Source organism: Falco naumanni, chromosome 4, assembly GCF_017639655.2.
Source record: "Falco naumanni isolate bFalNau1 chromosome 4, bFalNau1.pat, whole genome shotgun sequence".
NCBI lineage: Eukaryota > Metazoa > Chordata > Aves > Falconiformes > Falconidae > Falco > Falco naumanni.
The window spans coordinates 19,038,732-19,062,037 of NC_054057.1; the positions used below are offsets into that span (position 1 = coordinate 19,038,732).

Below are 23,306 nucleotides of genomic sequence, written 5' to 3' on the forward strand. Positions count from 1 at the left end.
CATGTACTTCGCTTTGACCTGTTCTGCCACCGCTCTGCACGGCCAGGGACTGTGCAGATGCTCAGAGACCAAAGCGGCATGCTCACGTGCACTAGATATAAGGCACCGGGCAACCAGGAGTCGGTGCCTTTCTGGGAACCCCTCATTATTTTGGTGGTTTTTTCCTGCTTAATTCCCAGGCCAATTCTTTTCTCATGAAATGTGAAACTCAGGAATCGATTTCTGCGGTGTGGTGTAAAACCATAGCACCGCCAGTACAACCTTACTCACCTAGGAACCGCTCACACTACATGAGGTGAAAATCAGTTTATCAGAACCTAGCCCTTAATATGGAAAGCAAACGGGAAATCATCCTATGAAACATTAGACCCAAATAGTCTTGTTCATAAAATAATAACCCAAAAAAAAACCCAAACAAAAACAAACCAACAAAAAAGAAACCATCCAGTGAGCTGTATCGAATTGCCACGATCAAAATCTCCTTACCCGTACATTGCCTTCAGCCAGAGGAAAAGAGGAGGGGAAAAAAATGTGCTAATACAAAAGAAGAACAAACAAACCCAAAAGGGAAAAGGGAGATTACAGCTTTGAATGTTATTAATCAAGGAAAGCTGCTTGAGCATGTAAAATAACTAGGTCTCCCTCTCCACTCCCATGATAAAAATTTACTAATTTCCAGAGGTGCTGGAAAGTGACTTGGGATATTTTTTTTTGGTGGGTTTTTTTATTTATTTAAAAAATTGTGCCCTCCTGCCATGTGCATGGTGGTAAAGACAGATGGGACCGTGCTGATGTGCGGTATGAGAAGGAATAAAAGTAGTGTGTTAAGAAAACTGCTGTGACACAAGAAAAAGGCACAGCCCTCATTATTACAAGGTCCCCATTTGGCTGCCTCTGCAGTGCCTTGCATCAAAAATAGTTATTCACTGGGCATTTTGCTTCCATCCATTTCTTTTCTACTGTTAGTATAACTGTTTTCCCCAACAGATTTACATCTCTGCTTAGAGCAAGCATTCCTTCCCGTGGTACAAACACAAAAACAAGGAAGAGAAAAATATAAAATATGACTCACAACCATTGCCAGTCTCAAATATTTATTCTTACTTTGGGCATTGGTTATGCCACTGTACAGAACACTGTGCCACCTTCTGTAAAGTTATTTAAATCTATCTCACATCCTATTCCATTACTTTTTTTTTGGACACTTAATATTAGAAGGATCTCTTCCAGGCTGCTAGCATTAGGACATGTCATCTCACCCTTTTTAAAAAAATCTCATACACATCTCAGACTGTTTTCCACACCTCTAGCCCCTAATTTAGAGAGCCTGATTTGATACTGATTCCCCTCTGAAGTTGCACATTCTTTACTTACAGGTCTGCATGAGTAACAGATGGTTTTCTGTCTTCATGCACTACCGTGCCCTCCACAGAGTCTACAGGACTGTCCTCCAGCCCTGACCAAAGTTCTGCTCTAACAAATGCCATGGGCTCTGGCTCCCCACAGAAAGCATATGCATTACTTAACGATTTGGGCTGACATTTAAACACCCTTGCTGCTATGTTGGCCTATTAAAAAGGAAAAAAAAACCAACCCACCCTTCCCCAAAGTTGCTGATAATTCTTAGAAGTGGTCCTGTTCTATGAACTTGCTTTGCCATCTGCCATCTTCTCGAAGAAAGCCAGAAAAAGGACTGACTAAGGACCTCTATTACTTCTACCACCCACAAACAAAACTTAAACACATACCAGCATTTGTAAACACATTATTTTCTCTTTCTCCTTGTTCCAGAAGTGCAGAGAATTACTTTACTAATGGGTGAGGTTTGCTTCTGTTCAGGGACAAGATTAGATGCCTCACAAGAGCATGCCAAGCTAGTGCACCAAGCAATCTCCACACCACCGCTTCTCAGAGAGGTACGGCCATGCTCTAGGGGAGTGGAGGGCATCTCCTAAAGGACAACATTTTAAGAGCAATCTGTGCTCTCCACGGCTCCCTGTGATGTCTACAGCACGGCTTCTAGTGTTTTGTTTATCGAAGTCCACAGATCATCAGAACATTGACGGACAATGCAACTCAAGATTAAAAATTCCAGCCAAGACCAAAGATGCCAGAGATATTAGTAGATGAGGGCCTGTGCTTCCAGCACCACTGACCACTTGATGGTAGTTTGCAGCAGAGGGGCCTGGAAAGACAAGGTCCCATACCAAGAGATACTGAAATCATCACGGAGCTGGCCAGAGCTACAAGGTCCACCAACACATCTCCTTAAGCTTCTAGCCATCTAGATCCCTCCTAGAGGACAGAATGGAGGAGAAGAATTGAAAAGCCAGAGGCAAACACTATATAGCTGCAGGGTTCCCAAGTCAATTTAGTGGGTAGGATAATCCCAAACAAGCCTCCTGTATTGCAAGAAACGGTGTCAACACTGTTTTCAGGTCCACCCAGCCAAAAATGGTTCCTTCCCAATAACAGCTATACTTCCCTTCGCCCTGAGATTTCTTGACCCCAGGGGGTGAAGCCTGCGAAAAAGACTTTGCACCCGAGAGTCCCACCTGCACTCAGATAAACAAGCAAGCCAAGGGAAAGAGATAGGGGGAAATACAGGAAGGGTGCGGGAGAGCAAAAGGGTAAGTAATAGGGAATAAGATAAGAAAAAGAATTAAAACAAAATCAGTTGGACAATTTGTAATAATCTCCTTTTGCTCTGAGCGGTCAATCATGGACCACATGATGGCTTTGAAGGAACAGGGCAACCTTCTTCAGCTGATGAATTATGCAGAAGTCCATCCCAAGGGTGAAAAAGGCAAAGGAGACAGTGAGAGACTGGACTCTACCTCTCCTCTCTAGAAATGGGGAACAGAAAAATAAGGCAGCAACAGGGCTGGAAGAGACTGATGAAAGGTCCCAACTGAGCCAGTGGCCACGTCTACACCTCCTTTTTCTGTTCTCTGAAAGCAAGACTGCCATTTCCTTAGCTGACTCTAGAGGACATCCACATGCACTTAAGTTTCAAATGAGTCAACCTCTTTCTGGAAAGGATCGTTCTAGGAACAGGCAGTAAATATAACTCATTTACAGCAACTAATTCTTTCACTGCCAATTGCCTTATCGTTTTTTAACAGCTCTGAAGTGAAGCAAGATTGCAAGACGGGCCGGCTCACAGTGTACGGGGAGCTCATGGCATTTAAAAATACGCACACACTCAGTGCTGAACTAACTGCAGTTCTGGGGTACACGCCTGCTGCAGTAAAAGCAATTCACATCAAAGAGGAAGGACTGTCTTGGCGTTAGAAGAGTGCCTGGGACTCAGGAGAGTGAGGTTCACTTCCTGACTCGGCTCGGAGTCGGTCATCTTAGGTGATTCTGCCAAGATCATGTGATTTCCTTGCAACTCCAGCACGCCTCCATAAATCAAGGATAACAATTCGTCCCTACCTCTCCGGGATGGCTCTGTGACCGCACTCTCCAAAAAACTAATGGCAGCAACAGGGCAGGACATTTTGGCTGCAGGGGCAACAGATACATCCCAGCAGCTGCAGAGCTCAGACAGCAGTGGTAGACCCTCGCCCTGAAGGGGGGTGTCAACAGCCCTTCACCACTCTTTCTCCAGGAGACATGGATGGCAGCTCCCATGCCAATGCCAGCTTATACACAGGGCACGATGCTTGCCTGCAAGGGCAGCACTGACTGCACGACCAGCCACTGGGGGTTTTCACTGAGGACATGGTGACGGGCCATCAAATGGCCTCAGGTGACCAGCTGCTCCATGTCAAGGCATGTTACAGCTCACTTCCAACCGCCCTAGCAAGTGCATACACAAACATATTTATATCCTTGCCAACAAGAAGTGATGTGCCTACACTCGCCACTGCAAGGGGAAACAGCACCTCTCTTCCAAACGCCGACGAGCTCCTAGGGGTAACCGTTCACAAATAAACAACCTGCTCCGAGAGGGATTTTATAAAAAGCAGAGATTACAATGGGCTTAATCATGATTAAACACTGATCTGGCTCAATCTACTCAAATAGCAGACAAAAGATAAATAAAAACCTCCAGCAGATGCATTTCATACTGGAAATTCTGGAACCTCAATTGACGTCATACTTTTTATGTTCAGATAATATCTGGAGGAAACAGTACACTGGATCGAGAAAACAAAAGCAGATTTTTAGTTAAAATTCTCTGTGTGCTGCGTAGAAAGTAGAAGGCTGCAGCAGGGAACACACAGGGCAGCTCAGCATTTTACAAACCCGTTTTTGACTGCCGCTGAAATGGCACTGTTAGAGCGATGCCACTAGAAAGAAACAAGCATTCCCTTTTGTCCTCATCTCCCGGGCCCTACCCTGGAAAAGCGGGCAACATTTGTCATTGTGTTTCCCCTCAGAAAAAAGCTGCTTCTGATCAATGATGGGCAGGTTAATTTTCCTTTACTAAAATAATGCCAGCTCCCCAGTATCACCCCAGTTGTGGCTCCTCGATTCCTCAGGCACAGTATGGATATTCTGCACAAATGGGAAGGGGTTGCATCTAGCAAACACCTCCCAAATACAGATACCTGGGCTTTCCTATGGGCGCAGAAACCTGGGAAGCAGATTCCACATCATGGGAGACAAATCCAGCCATCAGTACTGCTGAGGGAGGTAGCAAAAATAAAAAGAGCACAGATCATATGGATTGCTTGCTTAACAGTGCTAAGCTTTACATTTTATTCCACAGGGTAAAGATGTTCTCTTTGAGGAAAGAGATATAACTCTTCATATGGGGCAGTGGGGGGGGAAATCTATGTGGAGGAGGAGGCTGATCAGAATTTTCTCATTCTGTCATCTCAAGTCTTCATGTCCACACCAGCAGAAATGCCCATGTAACGTCTGGCCAGCAGACAGAAGAGATCCCTTCCTGTACTAAGAAGGCTGGAAGCTATGTCGCTGCCTCTCCCAGTGCCCAGCAAATGTATCCTGTGATTCACAGCTACAGAACCTCTACTTCTGAATGCCAGGTGAAAGACTTCCAATCCCTTTTGATTTGTGACCTCCAAGACTTCTCCAGTGAAGGTAAAAACCCCTGTACAGGCAATGTAAGCCCACTGGTCATTACTTTGTCCTTCTCACTTTCCTTTCACTGACCTCTTGGATGGACGTAGCTCACAGTGCATAAATTTGCCATCACCGGCACAGACTAGACAGCAAAACCAATGTTACCGACCCTGATTTTCAAGCTGCAAGTTATCATCAACTTCAGAAAAATCATCCCCGAACCAAACCACAGTTCTCACCCCAACTCCCTACCGCGCTTCAGCCCACCCAGCATATCCCTCATGCCAGCCTAGACAGATCACTTCCAACTTCAAGCAGAATAATCATCGCTTCGCAGATGAATTCCACACTTCCACAAACTGTGGATCAGAGTTACATGATCTGCATTTCCTAGATGAGAAGCCAAACCGCTCTGCCTGTGGAGTCAAGCGGACAGCCCTTTCTCATCTCAAGTAACAGCAGATGCACTTGCTTATTAATACTCAAATAGGAAAATAATGGGTTACTGTTGCTTGCTCACAAAGCAGGCATACCTTATAAAAAGCTGTCAGGGGGTTACTAAATATAACATTGTTTTACAGATTATTTAACTTGTCTCAGTAGCCTACCTCTGAAGGAGAAATGAGCTCAAGAGCCTGTGTTAATGCCTGAAAAGTGCAGGGGGGAACATTTGGCAGAATGCAAAGAATATTTTTATTTTTCTTACAATACAGATGACCCTTCCTGCACATCCTACTGGCACCAAGCACCAATGAGAACAATCATTTTGGCATACTCGTTGCCTATGGAAAAGGATACAGATTTAAACGTTAAACCAGCAACCAATGTGAAATGTCACCTGGCTAGGCAGTTCAATCTGCTAATTACTTAAACAGATTTATTTTTAAACTATAAAAACAGCATGTCCCTCAGGACAATTATTTTTTTTCCCCTTTCCCAATACAATTAACACTTGCCAAGTAGAATTCTTCATGTGCAATTAAGGACTTCCCCAAATTAGACTCAGTAAAGTACTCAAAAACATGCTGGGGCAAGAGCGTCCCTGGGGGTCTCCCCCAGAGCTGTGCTTCTGCAAAAGGAAGAGATGCTTCACACAGGACACAGCGCCAACAGACCTGCGTGACCGAGATACTTCATTCTAAAGCCTGAGAGGCCTTGAACCCTTGTGGGGACGAGGCTGTCAGGACCGCAAGCCGTCCCCTGACATCTTGCCATCTGTATTTGTCGCTGCCCTTGGCAAACGGCAGCGGCACTTCTGAAGCAAAGGCACAGCAGCAAGGCAACCCCCCAGCCCCAGGGCAAGCTCAGCGAGGAGGCTGGGGGGCAGAAAGAGATCGATTTGAAGGTTCAAGGTAAGCTTAGTTTTAAGCTGACAGTGAGAGTGCTCACATGGAGTACGTGCTGGAACAGGTCTGATGGGCTATGGCCAAAACAAATGCAAACAAGCCTGTCTCTGACCCAGAATTTTCTTCAGGTAAAGATCTGTGTTCTTATGTGACCTAGTCCTGTTTCACAGAGATAAATTACTACTTTTCCGTTCCTCTTAATGACAGCAAGCACAGTGCTGGGGTCCAGCTCCACAAGCAACAACTCCTTCTGCAGTGCTTACAGGCACCCGTGGCACCCCAGAGAAACAAACCAGTTGATGAGCAGCATCCAAGGGTCACACAAGCTTGTCCCAAGCCAGGATGAGCTGTAATGAAACCCTGCTAATTACTCCTCCTGTCTCAGCAACCCAGGCATAAATGCAGTCAGGTGTGGTAGATCTTTGGCATAAAGGGTCACATTGGCCAAATTTGCCAAAACATTAGGATTTAGGAAATTAAACAAAGACACAATTGTGTCTTTGCATGACACAAAGCTTCTCACGGCATGATCAATTTATTTTTGATGGCCAAGGTGGGAAAAACATTTAAAGATAACAAATTATCCAAGACAGTCAGAATGGCATTAAACCCCTCTGCTGTAAGCAATCAGTAAATAACTGATGCGAGGCTTTTGAAGCACAGTGGCACTCTGCTACACGAGGGCAAAGCTTACTGCGACATGCCCACAGGGGGTTGCCATCTTCTCAAGACCCCAACAGTTCAAGTGGGTTCTCCCATCCTGCTCCAACAGCCTGCTGCTTCATATGCCTTGTCTCCCAGACCGTCAACCCATTTCAAATATGTGATGGTAAACTGCGCTTTGCAGTGCAAGATAATTTTCTGATATTGTCTCAAGGTCCTGGTTCTCAAGAGACTCGCTACACGTGCCCTTAACTTCAATGTGATTTGATTTAATGGAGCTAGTCTGCAGCACAAACACCAGTGGGTGCCCCTAAGCCATTTCAGGGGGCACTGCTGTTCACCAGTGTGCTGCTGCTCAATCTGGGTTCCCATGCAAATGTCAAAAAGATATAATAAGACTTTCAAAGCTAAGCACTGAATTTTAGAAATAAGGTTACAAAAGTTCAAAACCATCTATGAGAGACTAGAAAGTATTCTATAGAAAAACACTTTCAGGTTATCATGTCCATAGCTACTTTAAAGAAAACTCCCCTTCAAAAACCAGAAAAAAATCAGTCTTGCAATGAACATTAAAATATTATCATTTAATAATATTCTGTATTCCTGCAATATAACATAGATACATAATGATTTACAAATGCACAACCCAGCACGTGTTCACAAAACCTGACTCTGCAAGCAGGCAGGACAAGGGATTTTGTTCTAGTCTACTATTTTTTTCCCTCCTGTACTTGAAAAATAAAGAGCAAATGTCTTTGAACTTACATAATTCCAACCTTGTTATTTTCCAGAGGGCTAAACTGGCCTTTTAAATTCTTTAAGCTTGGCATTGTATGAAAGCAGATATCAAATATTCAGAGAGCTCAATTTAGAAAGATCATTTTTTCTGAGGCTGAGCCTTTCTGAGGAGCTTCCTGCAGAGCTCCAGACGATGCCTCAAACAGCCGTTCCCACTAGGCTGAGGTCACTCACCCATGCCAGGCTGTGCTTTAGGAGGCATTGTGCTGAAGGGAGTTGCAAGCTCAACAGCAAGGTGAGCAGCGTACAGGGCTAGAGGTGCCAGAGAAACCAACTGCTGCAAATGACAACAGTTTGTGAATATTCACCAGTTTTGCACAACGAGCAGTTGAGAACTGTGTCTTCTACTCATGCAGAAAACTACAGTATCACCTGCCTAGTCCTTAGTCTCTGTCTTTTAAGAAAAGCCACCTCTTTGGGTCAAAATCTGAGTTCATGAAAGCCAATGAAGAGATGCCCCTCTTGAATTATCTGGGTTGTACGTAGGACCTCTGTGAAACGCATCTCCAGTCAGGGGCAAAGCACGAGGCTGAAGCACCCACTACTGCTGGATTTCGTTTTACCCAGTATGTCGAGAGCAGCTAGCAGACGCAGCCCTTAACGCAGTGCTGCAGGACCTGCGCTTTCATCACACAGGCAGGATGTGCTCAAGGCAGGAGAAGGTCTCCTCCTTCCTCCCCGAGCCTTGCCAGGTCACTATAGGTACAGAGGGGCAGCACCAGCTCAATGCCCACCACAAGGCAGCAGTTTTCCCAGCAGGGCTCCGGATCCAGTCATTTTCTTTGAATCCTACCAAGCCTCTCCTATTGCCATGCTGCCTCCTGGCTGGCTCCTTGGTCATCTAGATTAAGGAGCTGGTGCAGAAAGTAAAGGGAACCCGCTGGTCTCAACATGGGCACTGGGAGTCCAGTCCTACCCTCCAGGCCAGCAAAATCATAAACTAATAAGAAATACATTTGGTTCTTCACGCAGCAGGAAATATTTAATCTATAGGGTACTCCTGTGTTTGCAACAGCCTTGGCTGAAGGGCAACAACAGGTTTTATTATTTACAAACCCTCCAGCCTTTTGAGGCTACTGGTATTGCTGGGGCTCTGCAGGTGGGACGTCAGGCTGCTGAGGCACCGGTGGCTTGGCTAAGCCAACGGGAGGTCTCAGGCGCTGGACCAGGGGGATGCACCCCCTGTGTGGGACCACATTGCTTGGACGCAGCAAGCCCCGGGCTCGGCACGGCTCCTGCTCTCTGCCCCCCCCCAGCCCAGCACGGGCTGTTTGTAAACCCCGCCGTCCCTGGGGTGGTCGGTGGATGGCATCCCCCTCGGATCCCTGGAAAGCCGGGCTTAAAGGCGGGACCACCCCCGTGCAAGGCAGGCAGGAGAGCTCAGGCTGGCAGGCACCACACGCGCTTTGATCCTTTCATCACTAAACAAAACCACACTTCTGCCACGGCATCTCCTGCTGTTCTCCCGAGCTGGATGTTCAAAAGAGGCTCCTCAGACAGTCTTTCTGCTTCGGAAGGTCATCTTTGTTCGTTCAAATCATCTACTTATCCTAGCTGCTAGCAAGGAACTGATGCTGCAAAAGCTAATATGGGCAGTCTAGAGACACTGCTTACCCCGAGCCCACTGCAAAATCAGAAAACATCAAAAGCATGCAGTCAACTTGGACAAAACATTGCCCCTCTGATTCACATACTATGTAGCTAGGAAGATGCCCTATTTTATCCTGCATGACTTCCTATAAAGTTAGGAAGCCTGACTAACACTAAGGACTTTAAGAACTTAGATGTATTATGACAGTTGTATAAGATATATTTTTAAATACCTTTTCCAATGCTTCTCTATCGACCAGCTCCTGCACAGCCAAAAGCTTGATGCTGTAAGAAAAAAACAGAGAGGAAAAAATAATGAATCACTCCATTGCAAGCATTACAGAAACACAAGTAACAGCAGAACTGAAGCTCTCTTTTTAACTTCTCACTTCAAAAAAGATTCTATAAAGGTACAGATATGAAAAATATACAAAAAAGCAAGAGAGAACCAGTGTTACTTTCTTCGCTTTGAATTAGCTGTCCCAGAGATTTTCTGGTTTCCAACTTACAAGCATACCCGAATTCACCTTACAGAGAAACTGCATTAATTGTTACATTTTTAATACCTTAAATTTACACTGAAGGATCTTCTGAATGACAGAGAAAGACTCTAAACATTTCTATAATTTCTATTCAGCCTTGTTCCTCAGTATCAACAGGTTTCTATGAGTCCCACGACAGTCATTCCCAGGGATTTTCTGTATTATATATGAGGCACAGTAACTAAGACAACCCAGCTCAAGAAAATTGAGGGAGGTATGAGGGAAATGTGCATAACTGTTTGAAAGTAGGGCAGAGAGATAATCCATAACTATTATTCCTGTAATGCCATTTGCTAATCAAAACCAAATTTCTTCATCTACTGAACCTTTTCTAAGTTTACTTCTAGGAGCTAAATCCTGCACATGGAATTTCATTCACTTCAAGATTATGAGAGTTACTCAAACAGGATTTTGCCCCATAAGACAGCTAAGATCACAGGTAAAGTCAAGGTACATAAGAGAACCTTATATACACATCTATACTTCCATGATACGTTTAATGAGTAATTCGAAATTATCCATTCTCCTTCTGCTTCAGTTACTTGCACGTTTCCCCACATAGTGGAAAAGCCCAATCCTTTCTACACTAAGGAATTTCAGGAAAGGATCTTGTTGCATCCCCAGGGAGCTGCAGGGCTCACAGGACAGGTATGAAGCTGAGGAGTACTGACAAAGCATGGCCAGCAGGTCTGAGGAGGTGATGCTCCCCTAGCAGCAGCGCTGGTGAGGCCACACCTCACACCTCCCCATCCCTGGGCACTTGCCATCAACGGTCCACAGCAGCTGCCTTGGCCAGGGATAGAAGGGATCAACACCACATTCACTTACAGAGCCGGGCATCTGCTTTAGGATGGTGTGGTTACAATTCAGCCCACCTAAACTTTAGCTCTCTACAGCTTTGGTGCCTAACGAAGCTAATGTTTAGGTTCACTATATGGTTAATCAAATGAGGGGGGAACCTCATTTCCTCAGGGCAGTTCAACCCACCTGTCCTGGCGTCATCCCCTATGTCCTCCCATGACGGCAGAAGCTGCTGCCACACCATGCTGCCCCAAGCCAGGCTTGCAGAACACTGGCAGGCTTTTTACTGTGCACTAGACCATTATTGCAACTCTGACTGCTCACCTTCCTTACCCAGTCTTGAAACCAGTCGCTTAATATATTATCCTTGGGCTTCGGGGGGTAATTTCCCTTACCTAGGGGTACAATAAAATTTGTGCAGCAGTAGAAGAGTCAAATTATACATATAAATATTGTTTAAAAGACTCTTAAGACTCTGTAGACAGACACAGCAGAGAGCCAGTGTAGTTAAATGTGCATATTCAAGACTCTGCGAACAGTCAACATAGAGGTCTGCCAAAGGATATAATTTGCCATGTACTACAAGAAGTTTTATTAGTCTTTGAAAACCTCAGAACAGCATTGCATAATTCTTGAGCCTCCATTGACTTCTTATACATTAATTATGTACACCCATCCAGTAACAGCCACTGGCAAAATGCAGCTTTAGTCCTGTCCTTCCACTCTGTTACAATTCCTTCTGCTACAGGTACTCACAGCCTAACCCCTAAACACAAATGTATTTCTATTAATGTATTTCTAGTTTTCAGATGTCTTCAAAGCATCATAAAAAGCCTAAATCCAATGAATTATAAAACAGCCCCAGACCACGCATTTCCAGTCTGCAGAGGCCATCACTCCCAAGACAGAGAGGGTGGAGATGCTTCAGAAAACAACGGGATAATCAGGAAAAAGAAAAAAGTATTCCATTAAAGCCCAACCACTACAGTAGCAGGGGGCACACGGTTTTCTGTTACCATGTGGTGAACACACTAGCCTGCACACAAGCATTCAGCTGAACTGGAGGCAACTGGGATGCTCACAGCCAGCTGGGTCACTGCAAAGATCGGTTCAAGTCTGTGTGTACCTTGTACAATCTAACATTTTGCCATTCCCTTCGGCAAGCTGTACAACAATGTGGATTTTGTTATGCAAATTACTTTGGTCTTTTTCCTTTTGAAGCCAGCGACTTTTCCATTGCTTAATCATCAAAAGGTAGAATTTATCAATCCAGGCTGCTGATGCTTCTACCGATTGACTGATTTATTTCTAGAACATTAATCGTGGATTATCTGACACTCAACACCCGCAGAAGAAAGACACAGACTGACCCAGATGCAAGTGCTGTTTTCATCAGAGATTATCATCCTTCTGTACAAACCTACCCTCCTTCCCATTTACACCAGTAAAGCCCCACAACAACTCCCTCAACTGGTATGCTTTTATTTAAAACAAAGTGTACAGAGTTGCACAGAAGCAAGCAATAAAACAGGGAGCAGGAATCTTTTTACTTTACCTCATTATATTTACAGGAATGCTGTACTCTTGTTCAGAGGTGAAAAACCCATACAAAACATTTACGTCCTGTAGAGATACTGCACATGCCGGGCCAGAAGCAAGTCTAAATTCAGTGTTACATGATGTCTATCAACATGGGTTTGACTCTTGGTGAGAAAAAGACTTCCCTCCACTGTTACAAATATTCAGAGATCAATGTTTGCCCAGTACTTCACTCTTTCCTCCTCAGGTGACTCCAGTATTTTTTCTGGGTCAAAAGGAATCAGCAAATTCAAACATCAGCCTTCATACAGCCAGCTGCACGATATTTCTTCCCTTGAAGCACCATCACAGATGCTGTCTCTGCCCACTGGATTACAGTCCACTACCTGGAAAACTGCTCTTGATAGCCAGTTATTTACTGCTATTTCTTCCAGCAATTCCAAGCAACATTAGTATGTGCTACCTCATACAATGGTGGCTTGGAAATGCAGCTTCTTTCAAGGCTGCTGCTTTGGAGGTTTGACGCTTTGAAAATAAATCAGGCTGCTTATTCAGGCACTACATCAGCAATCCTACAAACACTGAAAGCAGTTCCTAACTATGTATGCTGTTTGTAGCTTGTGTGTTCACGAAGGATTTCAGAGTAAATGGGAATATAATCAGCAACTGAGAGAGCAGGGGAAAAAAAAACCTCTGATAAAGCAGAAATGCAAAGAGAGTTACCAAAAGCCAAAGCTGAAGCCCAAGCTCTTGTCATCTACAACACAACATTTAAGTACTCTGTTTATATGCCATGGCGTCACTGCTTTCATCCTCACCTGTGGTAGGCAAACACTAACTTATGAATAAAGTTGTAGAAAAATCATATTTCCTGACGAAATCTTTTGGTTCCTGGAGCACCTGCTCTATCTGCCAGCTTTAAAGTACACTGGTAGGAAACCCGTAATACAAGTAACTACACTGACTTGCTGAAAATGGCCCTGCTTGTATCTAAAGCCCTATTAAAAATAGTCACTGACTCAATTACTTACATGATCTACTTAAACAAAGCTATTGACATTAATATCCTGGCACCCCAGGCACACTCAAAATACTTGAAAACATGCAGTGATCAGGATGAAGGACTCTCCTCCAGCAATAAAAATATGCAAACATGATGTGCTGTCAAGGAAACTCATGACTCCCTCTTTTTCTGGCTGCGGGTGATGCACAGCATTCTCCTCTAAGGGAATTCCTTTTGGTTTCCAGATTAGTCACAGTGCTGAGCAAACGCCTATAGCTACAGCACAACTCTATGCCTCAGGGTAGCATTGCAATCCTTTCCTCAAAGCCTTCTTACTTAAAAACATGTAGCACTGGGTTCCTCGCTGTAATCCCACATAGCCAGGAATAATTTAAGCCTTTTTAGCAACCTTTTGCAATACTGCAAACTTGCCAATAAGGCCCCTTACTGGTTGGTGCATCCCCATTCACCAAGAGCCATCATTGTGTTTTATTCGCATTGAGCTTCGCTTCCCAGCTTGAGGTCACATTGCCCACAAAATCCCAGCTGCTCCTGCGACAGGGGATGTCAGGGCCTTGCTAAGAACCACTGCAGAGTCACCTGCCTGCAAACCAGCAAACCTATGGTTCTGCAGCAAGGCACACGGGATAGACAGCAACTGCCATGCAAGGCAGATCCAAGATCTCTCCATACAGAATGAACCGAGGTCTTCACCTGAGGGAGAGAAGCTGCTTCCTCCAAAACCAGCTTGGAGGGTGCTCTGCTATAGGGGTAGAGAGGATTTAGGATTACAGCCCGCTTCTGGACCATCCCTGCACAGCAGTAGAATTCCAGCCATTAGGGACACCAGTCACTTGGTGACCACTATCAAGGGAGAAGGTCTCCAGAGCAGCGCCCTGCATCAACGAGCACAGTGACCTGCATCTAGGGTGCGGCTGAGGATCCCATCCAGTGCAGAACCTGGTGATTTTGAGAAAATGGGAAAGAGGAGGAAATGAGGAAAATGTGAAGCATTAAGTTCAGTGCTCAGAAAGTCGGTGAAGCATTTAAGCCAACGCTTGGCTTCACGATGGCATCCCACAGAAGCTGCTCGGTGCTGTGATGCAGGGTGGCTGCAAAGGTAGAGCAGCAAGACCCTGGCTGGAAGGTGGAATTCCCAGCACCTATGCCTCAGCTCTCCACACCTTGTTAGCCTGCAAACACCTGGTGCATGGTGAGTCTCCAGGCATGCCAGCACAGCCAGATTTACTACCACTTTGGTCTTCCTTCCTGCAGCCAGCCTCCCTCCGCAGCCTGGAAGAGCAGAGCTCCCCAGACAGCCAGCGCTGCCTGGCTCCGACCTGCAGGCTGGGATGGCACAGGGCTCATTGCCAGTCATGACCAACTCGTCCAGCAGTGACCTGAACTGAGCATCAGTCTCAGTTTGCTTTGCAAACTTGTACATATTTGCTTGAGGCCCGAGTTTTTTCCCCCCAAAATCATGCTTTCTATTAGTCAGCGCACAAGCCTGACTAAAGTTAACAACATCAAGAAATGTCATTTGACTTCTCTTAGTTTTCTGGCTCTGTCTTCAGCATACAGCTGTACCGAATCACGCTTCAGCTAGGCTCACAGACATTATTATAAATAGCCTGTGCAAAACCCACTCAACTCCAAACAGTTATTTTGAATATCATTAAATCATTCCCTCCCCACTCCCTTTCAGTCCATAAACTTTCCCTCTTTGTTCTTGAGATAAGATCCCGTAACCATGTTACAGCCCACAGCGAAGTTTTGTGGATGATTTACATATCCAAGAGTAGAGCACGGATGCACGTGACTGGAGTGCTTGATGACAGGCTCACATTGGGGTTAGTTAGCAAAAAGAACAGGACAAGACCCCTTGGGTCATCAAATCTGTGTGCTAAAACTATATTGCATATCCACACAAACCTCCCTCACTCACAAATCAGTTCTGCTCTAAAGAGACAGGCATGAAACACAAGTGTTGGAAGCAAAAATGCCCAAAAGAAATGCAGCTGAGCTGTGCTGATGGGCCTTGGCACCTAGGTGGGAGCACTCCCCACCAGCTGCCCACTCTCCTCACACCTGACCTCGGTCCCCAGCTCTCCCACCGAAAGGGCACACGCCGTTTCATCGCCATTCACACCGCAACCCACAGCCCCTGCTTCTCCCTTGGCACTTGCCAGGGGACAGGGTGAGCAACGACAAGGATGGGGCAGCAACCGGCACAGGTCCGTGTTCACCAGGAGGGCTGTGGCACCACTCCGCTGCAGCCAGCTGTTGACCATCTGAGGCTCAGGGCTGTGATTAGCTGCTTGCTAATTGTTTTAAGCCCAGGCAGAAGCTTAGGCACTGAGGACGTGCAAGTACATGGAGGGTGGGGAAAGAGCCAAAAAGTGACAAACACAGAAAAACTTGCTGCTTAAGCAAATGGGGAGGAGACACCTGGGGGATGGTGTCGTGGTGTTTGTGGGGTTTTTTGTTTGCTTGTTTGTTTTTAATTCCACAGTTGGAATTGTCCCTTGCTGCTAATGTCTAATGAGACCTGAGGCTTGGTTTCTTGGCACTGTCTGCCCCAGTGATTCCATCATCAATGCATGCACTGTGAAAAACCATCTCATTTTTGCTGTCGTATCCCATTTACCAAGTTGTCTTTCCCTGCAAGACCCTGTCCATTCAAACCCCAGCAAAACCAAAAGCAGACAGAAGAAAGAAAAAAAAGCATGCTTAACGACTTTCAGCCTCATAAACTTTCTGCATCTACCCCTATGAATTCTGACAAGGAAATAAAATCAGTTTCTCCCTTTTCCACTAAAAGCATCTGCGTCTTCTCAATCACTCCTTAAATGGAAGGAAAAATCGTGTCCACTGCCACGTCTTAACGGCTGCTGGAAGCCACCAGAGAGCTTATGAAGTAAGCTGACGGGCTTGGATGGGAATACCATGCCATATTGCTTTGGGACTAGCTGCCAGCTAATGACACAACAAAATGATTTGGAAGATTCTCAGGAAAAATACATCTACAGTAAGTGCAAATTAAGATAAAACTAGGGGGCTGCATTTCCTTTTTTTAAAAAAACCCACGTATTTATATTTACTTTATATATATGCATATATATATTTTACATATATATTTCTATAAAGACATTATATATACTTGCCTGTTAAATAGCTATTATAAATCTTATAAGTAATTTTCTAAACATATATATTTATATATAACTATATGTATATATGTATGTTTTTATTAGGCCACTTTTTTGCAGTTTTCTAGTTCGGATGAAAGCAGCTGTTCTTTGATGTCTAGTCATCATTGATTTGCCTGCAGAATGGTTTGAAACTCAAAAGCGGATCAAGGCACTGCAGCTGCGAAGGGAACCAGGAGTAAATGGAAGGAGCAGAGAAGCTGAAATCCATCAGGCAAATTGGCGGTGCAGCACAGGCCAGGCGAACACTGTTCCCCCGATGTTTGCATTCACGCCTCCTATTACATTATGTGAGTGATTGAAGTATTTTTCTCGGGGAGAAAGGAAACTGTAATGGAACTAAAAGGGGGAAACCATGAATTATGGATGGTTACTACTGAGAGCGGATGAGGGGAAACAGCAGCATTACCCAGGCTAACAGGCAGGAGGCAACTGAAATAGTTCTCTGCTCTCTTCTTCCATTTCAGCACTTCCCTGGGTCCAGGGATGCTCTCTCAATCCTCTCTCACATGCAGCTCTCTCCTTGCTGCTCTCTTTCCTATCCCTGTGCATCGTTTTGCAGGACCTAAGAACTTTGCATTGAGGGCCTGATTTATGTTCAGCTGATAGTGTGGTTTCAGCACAGCTATATCATGGCAGGAACAGAACGATGATTCATAAACCCTGGACACTGTGTATTCCCAATGCATGACTGCAAAACCAAAAAGGGAGGTTGCAAGAACAGCAGACTTCTTCCTAGCACTCTGACAGGAGTAAGAAATGCTCACAAAATTACCCAAGCCACAGCCAGCTGCAGAAAACATGTGAATGCCTATGCATAATGAGACCTGGAAGCCACCTTGGCCTTCTCCTTGGGAACACTTGTTCCAAGCTCTTTCCAAAGGGATAAAATCCACACTGCTGTGCATAGAGACATTTCCTACATCAGTAAGCAGAGCAGGTCACGCACAGTGAATTTAATAGAGGAGCTGCTCAAAATTCCCAAAGTGTCTGAGTGAAGGAACTGAATTATTTTATTTTGTTATACTTTTTTTAGCAGAAGGAACATCATTCTTTTCTTGTCCATCTACCTGGAAAAGGTGTCTCCTGAGTTGTGAGGCACTGATGCTCAACAGGACACTTGTGCAGTTTCTGGGGGGTTCCAGCATAAGAGAGGATAAGAACAGCAGGGAGGGAGCCTGTGTAGCTCCTCCTACACATAGAGGATCACGTCTCAGGCCTAATTCTTTCCTTCTCCAGGTAAGAGGGAAGAACTCTGGACATTGTCTACTCATTTCCACTTGCATAAAGTTTCCCTTTCTGAAGATTGCCTCTAACTTTTAAGCCAGAGAAGCTGCAGAAGGGGCACACTTATGGGTGCGTGCCATGTGCACATAAATCCTTTCATTCATGATTATGTTCATAAAGATTTGCTAACCCTTCTCAATTTGGGATGCAGAGTACTGAAGACATGAGCCCTGAGCTAACGGCACTTTTTAGAAGCACTTTGCTAAGTGTTATAGGCCATCCTAAGGACTTTTCTCTTGGTGTCCTCTTATTATTCTTTCCTGCCCTTCCCCAAGTCTCCTTCTGCAAACAGGTGCAATGCCAACAGAGTGGTAGCAGTTAGAAAAGTAAAAGTCATGGAAGACTTCCAAGATTCTCAGAAGAAATGCTGGTTATTAAAGGCTGGGATACATTGCACTTGATTGAACAGAACCAAAGCTGATTCCTGAGAGGCAAAGGTTAATTAGACAAATGGCTCAAAAGGATCAATCTGTTCTAACTCATTATTTGTTGATTTAAAAAAATAAAATAAAATTAAAAGAGAGTCTAAAATAGACTAGGCATCTGAAAATAATCCCCAAGTTCCCAAATGGATGAGATGAAACCACAGAAGACCTGAGACTGCCAGTAACAGAAGATTATAGAGTCATAGCCTAATGAATAAAACAGAAGCAAACCAAATACCTATATTAAAGTATCTTGAACACAGCAATCTTGCCTGCATGTCTCTGCTAACAGGGACCAGGTACAGGCAGTGGCAATGCAGCTTAACTTCCAACACCATGCAAAACTCAGGGTGACAATCCAGGAGACTTCCTTGTCACCACTTCCACCTACTCCTTCACTGATTACTTCTGTGCCAAGCACTTCACTATATGATAATTCAGGAAGCAGAAGAGAATACTACTACAAGGTGGTGAGGGGGATGACGAGCGACACATGACAATAATCTGATGACAGTTATATTCACTCACAAAAAACACACAAGTTGTTTCAACTCACTTTTGACAGACAGCAAACCAAACCCAGCTGCCCATATTAGAAAAGGGGGAGGGGGGGGAGTGGGCCTTTAGTATAACTTCTATCATGATAAAATGTACTTTCTTTCTTCCATGTTGCATTTCTTACTATATTTATCTAAGAGTAATAATGTCTCACTTCAAACCGGTTCACCTTATGTTCAGTAGTTTTGAAATGGGGAAAATGCTCTGTATAATGTTCAGTCTTAAGATATTTTTTTTTTTAATTTTTCACAGGATGCCTGTTTCCTTATAATTCTGCAGGAACAGAGAGGCTCACAAAGAGTATTGTGTTTGCAGCAACGTTGATTTCTTCTGAGTCATTAAAACGGGACATGGGCAAGTTATTTAACTTGCACCGAATTACTCAAATCTGTCCAACAAGGGAGGAGAACAAGACCAAAAGCAAAAATTTAGAATCTCATAAAAATCAAAGGTGACTTGGAGCTTCCAAATATAGGCATTATGTTATAGTGTAAGTGGTCTCTGGCATTTGGCTCTTTTTCCGGATTTTCTGAATCATTCCCTGCTGGGGTAGGGCTTCTTAGTTCCAGAAACGGCACATTCTCCAATCCAACCCTGCCCTACTGCAGCAATGGCAAAACTGAGTAGTCCTTAATTAGATCAAATGGGCATGTTTGGAAAAGGGCACACCACCACACTATAGTTCTGCCATAAAGAACGAAGCCGGCAATAAAATTATGAGGCCTTAGAAGGCAAAGTGATTAACAGGGACTCTAATCGAAGAATTTACCTCTGTGTCCCTGCAAAACAGACTTGAACTTGGGAAGCAATAAAACATGACTTGAAATAGTTTGCTTCTCTTTCTCCGTCAGGTATGTGAACCATAAGCTATCAAGCTTTTGTGTGAAAGCTTCTCAAGCCTCCTTATTCACCATCAGAAACTTAATGCAATATTACTGTGTCATACATGCACATCTTCCTCTCAGACAAGTGGGTTTGCCCAGTTAAAAACCTTACAAAGGCATACGTACAGTGGAAACCAGATTGTTTTGTTAAACACAGGGCCAAGAGCAATGCTGCAGTTTGTTGGTGGGAGAACCACAATCAGCTGGTGGCATCTGAGTGACAGTACCATTTATCCTGGCATTATGCAAAGAGTGCCGAAGCTTCCTGACTGAATCTGGATACAGAACTTCAAAGTCTTTTATAGTACGCTCTTAACAGAGATTGACCCTCAAAAGTTGGCTCCTGCTTGCTTGGAAGAGGCTGGCAGAGTGCCACAGCAATTGTGCATTTCATACCAGCATCTTTTGCAGAAGACTTCATGCCAAGGTGGAATTGTTTAAATGGAGGAGGAGGCTGAACACTGAGGATTAAAATAGGAGAACATAAACAAGAGGTGCTCAGACACTATGAAATTGTTGAGGAGAGGCACTGCAACGAGGGGACAGGAACGCTACAGAAATCAAGAGCAGTGCTTGGTCAAGTGTACTTTACGGCTATTTCATAAGCAGCTTATGCTGTCTCCCAAATTCAAAGACATTTGGACGGAAAGGATAAAATGAAGCGCATCATTACAAAAGGTAGAGAATGAAGCAGAAACCGCATTAGCAGACAGCCTGACCATTTTAAGGACTTCCCACCGTGTGGTCAGAAGCCAGCCCCACCACGCTTCTAGAATGAAGCTGGTGGCAAGACCTTGATGCTGTGGTGCTCTGCAAGAGCAAGGAGCAAGCATCAAAGGACGAAGAGAAGACTTTCCCAAGGTGACTGAGGCCTTGTAACCATGAAGGGGAAAACCAGGGGGGGGTTGACAAGATAACATTCCTGCATTACTACTCCAGCAAAGGTCTCCAGCACAGGCTGAGCCTCATGTCAAGTTTGCACATCAACAGAGCTGAGCGTATCAGTCAGCACAGCCGTCTACTGCACCACAAACAGGAATGGCAGCAGGATCCACTGCCAACAGCTGGGTCTTTTTGCAGCATCTATACAATATGGCAAAGGAAAGGCCGCAGTAAGTGAGACTTCCTCAAAACAATCACTTGGCTAGCCTGCTTTCGAGATTACAGAAAATGGAACAGTTTGATGCCTGAGCTTTGAAGGAATACAAGCATCCATCCATCCTTCTAAAACCAAGGTCAACTGCACTTTCCAAAATGTGAAGTAAAGAAATGGAAAACAGTGAAAAGAAGTGGGCCAGAGGGAGCAAAGGCAGAAAACCGGAGTTTCACATACCAGTGAAGATGGCGCTCCTCTGTCTTTCATGCACCCGAGTCTTCAGGTGTCAGATACACCACTGAAGACAACTGAGTAAGGCTACTCACAAGCGGAGTTGATGTCAAGCCATAAAAAAAATTTTTTTTACACTGATGCTACACTCTTAGGTCACCAGAAATGCAAAGCATATTGTAGTCGGAAAATAACAACCAGCCAATACTGAGGTCGCATCTGCAAGAGCCCGCAGAAAGCACAAACTAGATAAGAAAACCACCTGTCACATAAGGATAAAAAGTTAAAAGCCTCCTTTCCAAGAGTTAATTACAAAAGTATCCTACCAGTTTCACCTACAACATCACAAGATACTGCATTAGAATAGGGAATTCAGCTTATGGGGCACCTGGAGTGCCATTTATATAACTTCAACCCAAACAGCAGACCAGCTAGTCTTTCTATCAGTCCAGTTGTCTTTTAATTTAATAATGAATTCGAAGTGTGGTGGGTGCTACATGAAGCTTAAGCCTCTGATGAGCAAAAAGCCACAACCTCATATAGCCTTTGCTCTGAGTATCAAAATAACACGGAAAGTTTTTGATTTAAACCTCCAGGGGATGCATCACATAGCTGCAACTGTAATCCGGGAGAGAACGTAATCCTTCCTGAATTCTCAAAGTCAGAAAAACCAGCTGAGTCGGCACTCTCCCAGCCAACGGCTGTCCTCGAACCAGCCTCCGCTCAGTTTGCTGGCAGAGTTTTCCAGCACAGCTATACTAAGCAGAAGGGACAGAGCACTCAAAGAAAGTATGCAACGCAAACATACAGCAGAGCAGACTACAGCCTATTTCCACAGGCTGCTACCATTCATCTTTTCTGCCACATCCCAGAAAATTCCTAGGGACTGCAGGGTAAGGAGAAGAATCCTACATCAACCAAATTCTGGGTGTCTGTCTCTAGGAGTACTACAGAACCACAAACACAGAAACATTGGTCGAAAGAGACCGTGCGATGCAACAACCACCTCAACACGGCACTATCATGAGGTCCGCTGTGGCTTCACCCAGCTAAGACCTGAAAACCTCCAAAACACTAAGTCTCCACGGCCTCAAGATAACCTCTTCCAGTGCTGCACCAACTTATGATTGAGGAAGCTTCTTCTAATGTCTCTTCTGAAGATCTCAAACCAGCCAACTGTCCACTTGTACTACAGCAAGGGGTCATTCACCCTGCAGTGTGAGGTTACGTGCTTCCTTTTGAACGTCATAAGGCTTCTGTTGACTCAGCCGAGTTTCTCCAGGATCTTCTGGATTGAAGGGCTACCATCTGCCACAGCAGCCACTCCCCCAGATTACATACTGTTACAGAGTCCAATAACTTATTACCCATCATAAAGGAGAATTACCCTGTGTGGCAAATACGTTCTACCACAATGGTCTTTGTTGACATAGGAATAGGTTTATCTGACTAGACACATGGGGTCAAGTAATGTTTTATTCCTCCCACCCCGACAATAGCTTGTGCCAGATTCTTCAGAGGACACAGCGAGACACATTGTAAAGAAGGCAAACAGCTTCTCTGCTTTTCCCCCGGCTCTCATCTCACATAACGGGATGTCACCACTGTCCATATAAGCATCTCATTTGGTGGTTCCCAAACTTTCTGGGCTCCAAGCTGCTGTCAAGATGGAAGCCGCTCTCCATAGAAGGACACACACCGTTGTGAAACATCTGACCAAAAGGTACAACAGAAGGGATGTCTCACCCACCACAAAACCACGGTCACGCAGTCACACCTCAGGAATGGGGGAGGCAGAGGGCGACTAATCCTTTACTTGAGTTTCTGCTGAGCTCCTACCCAGTGTGGCATTTTCTGGCATGGGCTTATTAATGTGCCATTTTAAAAATTCCCTTGAAGCAAGAACAGCAGAAGGTTTTTCCCTTGTTCTAATAAGTACTTAGAAAATAGCACAGTTCATTTATTTTACATTCACTTGTCACAGCAGCCTTTGTGTTCTAGTATCTCATGACTTGGAGTTCAGAACAAATCTCACCAGTTAAGGAACCTCATTAAAATAATCTATTTCTTCTACAGAAGAGGAGAAATCTGAAGTCCTTATTGTGGAAGACATCACTGGAAGTTTTAAATTGTGGAATACTTACATATGGAATAACAAGTTCCAAACGAAGAGCATCATATGGGTTACATACACAGAAGCTTATGTTGCTAGCAATAGTCGGCACTGTTGCAAAAGCAGATTAACCATCTTTCAGTCAATGTTTGCAAAAATCCCTTGTACAATGGGACTTCCCTGT

The 23,306-nt window shown here is 44.6% G+C and overlaps 1 protein-coding gene across 2 annotated transcripts in view; it reads right to left on the reverse strand.

Annotated features, from left to right (window-relative positions):
• Positions 1-23,306, reverse strand: part of EEPD1 (endonuclease/exonuclease/phosphatase family domain containing 1) — a 63,442-nt gene that overhangs the window by 18,937 nt on the left and 21,199 nt on the right. For both annotated transcript variants that reach the window (XM_040591211.1, XM_040591210.1), the window contains exon 2: positions 9,668-9,719. In XM_040591211.1, coding sequence (XP_040447145.1) covers positions 9,668-9,719 — 52 coding nt within the window. The remainder of the gene's footprint in view (positions 1-9,667; positions 9,720-23,306) is intronic.